This window comes from Glandiceps talaboti, chromosome 14 (assembly GCF_964340395.1).
Source record: "Glandiceps talaboti chromosome 14, keGlaTala1.1, whole genome shotgun sequence".
In the NCBI taxonomy this organism is placed as follows: domain Eukaryota; kingdom Metazoa; phylum Hemichordata; class Enteropneusta; family Spengelidae; genus Glandiceps; species Glandiceps talaboti.
Genome location: NC_135562.1, coordinates 19950587 through 19960795, shown reverse-complemented (window position 1 = coordinate 19960795; position 10209 = coordinate 19950587). Strand labels below are relative to the sequence as shown.

Genomic DNA, 10209 nt, shown 5'->3' with positions numbered 1-10209 from the left:
CATTGAAAGGTACACCAACAAGTTTTACAGGACATATGCAATTGTTATGGTTAACGTGTGTACTGAATTATATTGGAATTGAAGTATGTATTCTTAAAGGTGATTCAAAATGCCCCATACCACAAACGTCAAAACTGTCCTTTATACGTCTCTTAAAGAGAACATGCGATGCTAACTTGCCAAAAATGTACGCCAAGCGAGAAAAAGAGAGTAAAATCTGCCGACCAAATCCTGGCCGCGAAGCCCTAACGTACGCTGACCTGTCTATTGTTCTCACCTGTGACGTCATAAGCAATAGAAGACAATGGCAGACAGTAGCTCTTCCGATTTTGAAAGCCGTCAAAATTCGTCTGACAGCGATGATTCTACTTTTGACGACGGATTTGGCATGTTTGATGGACCAATTGAACCATACATGTATGAACCTTGTGATAGCAGTGCAAACGAAAGTGTCAGCGATCCAGATGAGAATGACGCTGACGATCGTGTTGGAAACATCAATTGGTGGGTATAATTAATATGCGTGATTCTTGTAAATATTTCTATGTGTGACCTATAGTAACGATATGTGTCACTAATTAAACGAAAACAAGTGCAACTAATAATTTGGTATCTTTTGTCATCTATAATTGTGCAAAAATCGTCGTTTTTTCTGTGTTTTCTATGTTTGTGTTTTTAGAAATCTCTAGTATAAGCATCACCTGCATATGATGTCTATATTTGACAATAAATGGCTGACATTGTTTTGTTTCCTTAATTTAAAACTTTCAAATATTATTGTCACGTCTATGAAATGTGCAAGCAATACAATTAGGTGATGCCGTAATTGCTAATGATTTGAATAGTGTGATTCAAAAATCCTTATTACAGGTGTTCCTGTACTCAATGTCAGGAGATGTTGAAACAAGTAGACAGTATCTGTTGTTGTGAAATTGATGACGTTAAGAAGAAAATGGACGAATTGGATGCTGAAACCAATTGCATCACAGATCACCCCGGTTTCATTCCCGTCTGTTTGAACGAATGGGTTCTCCAGACTGCATACTTTCAATACAGACAACAATATGGATCAAGACAAGAAGAGAACACAAGCGAGTATGTATCTACTAACATTACTTTAATCATAAATATCGTCAAATATAAAGAGCATATCATTGCAAAACTGATAACATTTTCTTTTATACAGACTGATTCTATTTTTGTTCGTTTTTTTCACAGGAGGTACAGATAAATAGCCTACAGGCAATTCGTTAGATGGTGTTGGGAATCAGAGACAGCTTTCCATCGATTAATTATACAGGCTTCCAATACCCATCCCTCGAGTAGTATCGCGGTTTATATTCCAAACAAAAACACAAGCTGTAATTTTCGAGTCAAACAAATGTTTTCGTCTCTATTTTAACGTGAAATATGGTAGCTTTTTAACCTTTCAATTAACGATACACACGTTCACACTTTCTTGAAAATAAAAGTACACTTTAAATTTACATGTGTTGCGTCATACATTTGTTTCAATAATTGATCAATCCTTAAAACGTGAGAAATGCGCCTCGACAGCTTGATACTTGTTTGGGTGATCCAGAGTGCTACATAATGGTGCAGGTATTCTTACAGCTGGACAAGTTAACACTTTCTCCCCACTACATACTTCCGCCAGTCTGTCTGTTAACGCTGTCACGTAACCTATCAAATAAGACAATAGCATAGACAATATGATTTATCTCAAAATAATAATTTACGATGCGTCACACTGATGGGTGATGACAGCTACATTTATATATAAAAAACGACGTCTGTTCCATGTTAAGTCAAAACTGTCTACTGTACTGTAATTCTCATTACACTATAAGCGTCTCTTCGATGAGACTGGACAGACCATTACAAAGAGCCAGGACACATTTAACAGTTGGTTTCAAAATAACCGCACATGACGTACCAAACGTACTCTTCTCTTTCACTTTCTTGACGACGTAACCGCCCTTCTTGTACTTCGGAAATGTTATCGCAAATCTGCCATCGCCATTCTTCTTTGTAGCTTGTTTCTTGTCGCTATTTTCGTAGTAATGCATTGCTGCCAATAACAGTCTATAAATAAAGAAGATAGAACGGGGACATTAATGTAATAATAGAACAATCACGATATCATTACATATATGTACTTGTAATATCTGTATAGTTATTTTGCTATCAGCCAAAATATAAAATCGGCGTAGACAATTAGTCAGGCAAAAACACTTTTTCTTATAGTCACAAGTTACAAACCCACCTGCATTCCATTCCAGTGTATGAATACGGTATCATCTTGGGTGCAAAGTGGAGGATCAATTTATGGAAGGCTTCAACGTTGTATGTCTGATGTCGAGGTGATAATTTCTTGATGTCACTACACAAGCTCTTGGCGTTGATGACCATACTAAGCTTTATACTCGCCTTTGTTCCTAACAATTTGATGTAGAAATAACGAAATCGTTGTTACAGTAGTCGTTTTATTCGATACATGTACGCTTTTTGTAACAGCTGGCACGTTTACGGAATGGAAATACTGACCTTGTTTGAGCCACTTTTTCCGTCTCTCGGCCCCTAGGCCCTCTTAAGCGTTTGTGAGTACATCTTGGAAATAACGGATTCTCATGACCACAGTGTTTATTATGGACATGATTTTCCACAGATTTCCATTTCGCAAGCATAACCTCGCCATTTCCATCCGGCGTTGTAACAGCGCACCAGTAAAGATGGTTTACAAGGCTCCGTGTCCATCTACCAACGATTTCACAATCCTTCTCTTTTGCTAGTGCCTCCAGTTTTTTCCTAAGACCTGCGATATATAAACAATTTCATATCAAAGTCAAATTCATTCATTAGAGACCTCAGTTAACAACAAGGCCTAAATTGTTACAATTATCTATTCCATAAGTAAGCAACGCGAAAACCTCAATCATGAAATCATACCTTTTGCAACGTGCCATATGTCATAGTAATGTGTGGCTTCGGGGATTTCCTCCCTGATATATTTCGCTATGGACCGATGTCTGTCAGTTACTAAGACGTCTAACTTTAGTTCATTTGAATGTAATTTGTCCACGCTCCTCTTCAGTCCTTCTTTCTCCATATGATAACTGCTCTTCACTTCGTTCAACTGTAAATTGACACAATGCAATATGATATATTATGCATTTAGTTTTGACATTAACATCCACACAAATAACAGTTATACTAGCTTCAAATGTGATTGATATTTTTTAAACATTATAATAATTAATATAGATTCTGATGATTGGCATATCTGCACGTTAAAGAGTGATAATAACTCGTATCGACAACACACCTGAACAAGCTGTATATCAATCACTTTATTCATGTCGAGCTCTATGGAACTGTAGGAACCAAACTTTGCGCAATGTCCGGGACTGTCGGCTCTACCGTCCCCACCGATGATAATACTGTCTTTCATTCCCATTAACACTAGTAGTTCATCTTGCTCCTCTTTCCACATATCTTTGATGACAGGCTGTAGATAATGTCTTTGATGGTTCATGAACGTGTTCAAAGTAATGACAGCGATGTTACAATGGATAAAAACACGCAACACTTTTGATGGCGATGCGCCAGAAAACAATATTGATGACGACAATAAGATGTTACCGGCAGGTGTGTCCCTGAGTAGTGGTTGACTCATCCAGTTTCGTTTGAAGTTGCAGTAATCACACTGTTGATCAATAACAACCAGTGTACCTTGTCTGTGATCGACTTTCGATGTTGAAGGAAATCCACACAACGGACACGAAGCAAACAGCGCCAGAAAATTTTCCTCAAATACGATGTACTTTCTTTGCCGTACAGAAAAGGCATCATTGTCAAAGATACTGTCAGAAAGAGATACAGCAATAATTAGGTCTCGTCAAAAACTTTGAAAGGAAATAAAAGTAATAATACAATAAGTGTATGGACAACTACTGGACGAATCACTAATACGAATATTAGTGTAACAAAATAACAAACCAAAACAACGATGTAAATAGTAATACGTAATATTCGTTCTCTGAAATACTAAAATGTTTGTTGTACTTACGAGTTAAAAGTGGTATCCATTGACGTTTCCTCCGTTAAAGGGTCGTAAAGGGAAAAGTCGGATTCGCAATTTTCATAGCTAATCCCCGCTGCATCGTCATCATCATCATCATCATCATCATCATCATCATCATCATCATCATCATCGCCGCCGCTTTCTTCATCTTCATTATCACTGACCAAAGGTGTCATACAAGGTATTGGCTCAAGGAGATAACACTCTATACCGACACTGGTTGTTTCTTTTTCCGATGTTTGTTGTCCTGTTTAAATATAAATGTGTGCGAAAATATTAACCAATATTATACGAAACACTTTCCGTTATTCTTACATTCATATTGACATTTTAATTCGGTCTCATCTACACTTTAAATTTTAGAAGTGTACTGTTTTCAGTTACACATGCACGTAATAAACAATTTCCTCACTCACCCTTTTCCCGACACTTTACTATTGTCTGTACAGAAGCATCCGACATGTTATCATTAATAGTTTGACAACTAACAGAAAAACACTTCGTCGTCTCTTCTAACTGGAGAGAGAAAATGTGAATTCAACCTTTTAGTGGAAACAGATCTAAAAAAAAACTCGATCCATTTCAAATAACAAACATGCGAAGTGACGGGTTTCAATGCACAATGAAACTATAATAGTTGACAGCTGGCGTCACAAGAAATCTTAATTATGAGAATTACACATTTTACTATTATTAACTATACTTACTGGTACATCAGTTTGAGTTCCAATTTCACGAGAACTGTTTGTGGCCGTGTCGTTAGAAACGTCATCAGCTTTTGGGTTTGTTTCTTGTCGACGATGTAATAATTCAGAGTCCGATCCTTCTTGAGACATTGTGTTACCAGTACTTGGCGAAATCATTGGATTATTATCGAGTATTATTTGTTCAACAAGCTGTAAATAAAAGAGAACATGTGTAATTAAAAGCAAAGACAAATTTAACGAAACTGATACAATTAATTATATGATTTACTGAACAAATCAAATGACACTGGGGATGCAAATATTTAGTGGTGGTGCAATCCCGTTCTCGCTTTCTCGCTTTTCTTTTAATGACGTTATGTGTAGTTCTTTGTCGTACATCTAGATGCCGAGATACAAATTGTCATATCGATAGCGAAGTGTTAAATTGCGAATTTCAAGATCCAAACACCCGTCGCACACATTAGGAATAACATTGGATGTGCTCAGAAACACAGAAAGCAATTTCATTTATTCGTGATTACTTTCGTTAGAGACCAAGGTTTAAAGCAACTTTGAAAAGACGATTTAGTCCTATCAGTACAAAGGCATATAAACGTTCCAATTAATGTATGATACGATTCTAGCCATTACTAGTATTTTCTTTAGTGGTTTATGGATATGCGACAAAAGGAAAGTGTGAACACATCTTTATCACCTCTAGTTAGGACAGACAGACAAATCAAGGAAGTAAAACAACTGTAATGTGTCAAGGTACATCATTCACACATGGATATATTGTTCACATAACCATAAAACATTTCTTCAAAGGTATTTGGATATAACTTACCTTTACAATTCTAACAACACGTTTATACTTGTGAAAAAGGAATGCTTTCGACAATTGGATGGACTGCAAGTTAACAGAATGTTAATACAAAATAAATAACATTAACTTACTCGTTGCCTTTCTCTTTTTTCAAACGCTCCTCTCCCTTGAACTTTGTCCTTACAAAGTTTGTCATTGTTGATAGGCATGGACGATCGCTTAAAAATATCTGGTATGGAACCAGGTTTAAGTTTCCGTCTGTGTTGTATATTGAATGCTGTTTTAAGGTTTGAAGAATCTTGAAAACATTCGTCTGCGAAGTGTTGGCTGCACAAAACACTACTTGAAGTTGGGCCGCGCCGTGCCATTTATCCCTTGTTTTTTTCACTTGTTTTGTCTGTCCATTTGCTACGTAGAAGAGGGTCTTTAGGGAAAATGTAAAAACTAAAGTTGTTGTCGTAAGTATTGCCGCAACCGGCGGCAATGCATCGTTTCCCCATGTTGACCAGTTATCATTACTTGGTGACTTACTGAAGAGGCAGTGTCAATGTCTCCTTATGACGTCACGTCATTGCAGGGCTTCCGTGAGACCGGAAATACCCGAATATACTCGAAGCAAATCCGAAGAGATGTGTCTGAAAACAGTCATTTTTTATGATTGCGCGGTCGGTTTATGGAATTTTTCGTATCAAAATATCTATCAAAACAGCAAAAGTTAATGTGAGCATTTTGAATCACCTTTAAGATATAGCCTAATTACCGAAAATCATTAATTATGCAAATTATTCATTAACACTGTAAGGTACATCAACTAACTTTATAGGACATATACAATTTGTTATGGTTAATGTATGTACTGAATTATATTGAAATTGAAGCATGCAGTCGTAAGATATAGCCTAATTACCAAGAATCATTAATTATGCAAATTATTCATTAACACTGTACGGTGCATCAACAAAATTGATAGGACATATGTGTTTTCTTATGGTTAACGTATGTACTAAATTATGTTGAGTTTGAAGTATGTATTCTTAAGATATAGCCTAATTACCAAAAATAATTAATTATGCAAAATATTCATTAACGCTGTAAGATACATCAATGAATTTTATAGGACAAATGTATGTTGTTATGTTGAACGAATATACTAATTTCATATTGAAATTGAAGTATGCAGTCTTAAGATATTGCATAATTAGTTGGTTTCACTAATATGCAAATTTCTCTAATTAAACATTAACAGATCTGGCTCAAAACCTAATCAGGTCTAGCTATTACCCTAAAGATTACATAGCCCAAATTTCATTACAATTGAGCCAGCCGATTTTTAGAAAATGGTTTCACAGACACACAGACAGACAGACAGACAGACAGACAGACAGACAGGCCTTCCCCTTTTAATACCTCCCGTACCCTTACGGGAGGTAAAAATAGGGGTCACTAGAGGTGAAAAATGAAACTTGAAATAAACATCAATAAGATTGATGTTTGTTAAGCTGTTTATCTGAACTTTTTAATTCCAAAATATGAGAGCACAAGTCCAGAAAATTGTTTATTATGCCAAATGCAAAGTGGACCATCAAGTGGGGTACGTACTCTACATGATATTGTGGTGGTCATTGATATAGATAATGACTTTCTTGGAGTAATTTTGATTTAGACTAGTTGAAAAAGTGGTGGGTTTGAAAGATTTACTAATATGCAATGACACATTCTCTATTAAAACGTGTTAGATGTTTGTTTTTTTCTGTGCACTGAAAGTCAAAGTCAAAATGGTCATTAAGCCAACAATTGTTTCTGAACACAATACTTTATTTCAATTATAATATGCAGGAAAACATTAAGGATCATTCAGCAGAATAATAGAAGATAATTAAATTTAGTTCGGAGGTTTAGTACCTTATACCATCAAGTAAAGCAATTGTGATGGAGAGGGGGGTTGGGGGCAAGTACACTACAGACTTGGAATGTGTTTGAATATGATGAACTGTTCACTTACACTGAAAATCTCATGTCTTACTCATATTTTTTCAAAGTCTTTTTATAAAATCTAAATATCAGAAACACACATAGGTGCAAAATGACCAAATTATCAATTTTCTTCTATCACTACAATCTTTAAAACTGAATATTTAATTTCAATGAGGGAACATTTTTAACAGACTTCAGCAACTAAGTGTCTTTTAACTTATTTAAGTCAAATAACAGCACTGTCAAGAAATATTTTAAGTTCAAATAATATCTAACTGTATGTCTTTTTGTTCTGATCACACAGAACATGATGTCATGTAATGTATATTACTAGATGGGTATGGGATACGTACACTGCAGTGTCATAATGGCAGTTTACGTTCAATTATTACTTGATATTCAAGATTATAACACTAGTCTAATTCTCTGTAAACATAAAAAAGAGAATAAAATTACAGTAAGGAGTTGATGATGCACAAACAACTACAAAGAAATAGACAGTTCAATTACAACACAGGGTTTGAAATAAATATGGGGTTTGGAAAAGTGAATTAGAAGTAGAGCAAAAACTAAGAGAGATGACGAGCCTAAGTGAACAAGCGAAAGCACTTAAAGATAGGACCACCAAATTTTTTGGCAGGACTACTACGTTATCAATTTTACTAGTCCTGTGGGATAGTGACTTTTTTACTCCAGTGTCGAACCCTGTTGGCTGAGAATGACTCTCTTTCCGGTACTTGGGATTGTCGCCGTATGGAAACTAAGATGGCGACTAGTACAAGTTGAATGTTGTTGACTTGGTAAATTTGTTAGAAAATTCAAATTCAAATTGCCTCAAAATTATTTTAGATCCCTAGTTTATTTCATTCATCATTAAAATTTTCCAGGGTTAAAGCTGTAAGATACTGGAATTATTTATAGCCAACCTCAAAATCCTCTTTTTTTCTTTTTCTTGTGTGCATTTCCCAGTCATTATTTTTTCTGAGATTTTGTGTAATTTTTCATAACAGTAGATTTTTTTTATAAAATGGTGACTATGGTATAAAAGTACAATACGTTACCAACTTTCTGTGTAAAATGTATGTAATATGTATGTATGTAATATGTATGTATGTATGTATGTATGTATGTATGTATGTATGTATGTATGAGTGTGTGTGTGTGTGTGTGTGTGTATGTATATATATATGTCTAATATGCATGTATGTATTTATGCATTCTGTGGTTGGGCTTGAATTTCAACCCTACACTGAATTTAAAGATAGCATGTAACTTTCTGTGAGAGACTTGAATTTCAACCCTACACTGAATTTAAAGTCAGTGTGTAGCATTCTATGGTTGGGCTTGGATTTCAACCATACATATCATGTACACTGAATTTAAAACCTACACTAAACACTAAGCCACTGTATAGTATTCTGCGACTGGCTTTCCAGCACGTTCAGCTTCAAGCTTCAAGTTTCACATTTCAGGCATGTAAAACAGGTATAATCTGCAGTAAATTTGCTAATATAGCCTATTTTTAAGTGAGTTAAATAGAACTGGAAATGGTCAATTCAAAACGGAATCAGTTTAGTGCTACACTATCACCTGAAGACAACGCTACATGTACATTGTACATCCAGAGTGCTCCAAAGTACTGCATCAAGAAATACTTGTACTACACTTCAATGCCAAGACAACTACCTAGTATATAGAACAGATTCACAGTTATCTGGGATAGAACTGTATTCTCACAATATATCCATAATAACTGCTGCTTAACAGGTACGTGTAACAATGATCAACTGACTTAACCATATGCAAGAATCAGAATCACACAAGCCACAACCCTCAATTGGGAACAAACGTAGTGGAAGAGCCATAAGGATATCACAAAGAGCCATTTTTGAAGAAGAAGACAAACTGGAGAGGGCAACATTAAGGCAACTTAACATCCTGAAGCGGTCAGGTGAACTCCACAAACTGATAAGAGACTGTCCAGTACCACAGAAGAGGAAATTGTCAAATCCCTTCAACCTAGTCGGCATGAAGAACAGCCGTCCACAAGAGTACGATAGATTATTGACAGCACTGAATGCACCAGAGGCAGTTATGAATGTGGTGATGAACTACATGCTTCAAAATGTTCAGTAATTCAAAAATGTTTCGATACCATGCTGACCAAATCCTTTATCTTGTCTGCGAGAGATTAGATTAAACCCAGTGTGACATGTAGGTTTAATACCATGGGCCACAGCAGGCACACTGTACAATATCTTACCCACAACTCTCTCTGATGTGATTGGTATGCTTGGAGGTTCCTTATTTTATAACTTTTTCAATAATCCATACTTTTCAACATTTTAAGCTTAGTAATTAAGTTTAATTAATATGTAGCAAAAGAACGCTTAGGAATCAATAATAAAGTTCAAAATTTTGTAAAAAAATGAACTAACAACTAAATTAAGCATGTGCTGTGAATAAAACACTTCACTGTCAAAGTGTCAATAACTTGGGTAGTCAGTGTGTATGATGAGTTTTAGTATGTACATATTTTTTGTCATACCTATTCAAATAAATCTATATCTTTGGCAAAGTCATAACAGGTGCATATATTTTCCTTAGTTTCGTCGCAAATATTCTTCATGTCTTTCAAG

The 10209-nt window shown here is 35.5% G+C and overlaps 1 protein-coding gene across 1 annotated transcript; it reads left to right on the top strand.

Annotated features, from left to right (window-relative positions):
- The first annotated feature begins 304 nt into the window (after positions 1 to 304).
- Positions 305 to 1231, top strand: LOC144445398 (uncharacterized). Its single transcript, XM_078134937.1, has 3 exons — positions 305 to 504; positions 871 to 1095; positions 1219 to 1231. The coding sequence occupies exons 1-3, from the start codon at positions 305 to 307 to the stop codon at positions 1229 to 1231; spliced, it is 438 nt and encodes a 145-aa protein (XP_077991063.1).
- Positions 1232 to 10209: the final 8978 nt, after the last annotated feature.

Coding starts and splice junctions, on each gene's coding strand:
- LOC144445398 (XM_078134937.1), top strand. CDS start 305: ATGGCAGACAGTAGCTCTTCCGATTTTGAAAGCCGTCAAAATTCGTCT. Junction 505..870: donor CGTGTTGGAAACATCAATTG/GTGGGTATAATT, acceptor TCCTTATTACAG/GTGTTCCTGTACTCAATGTC.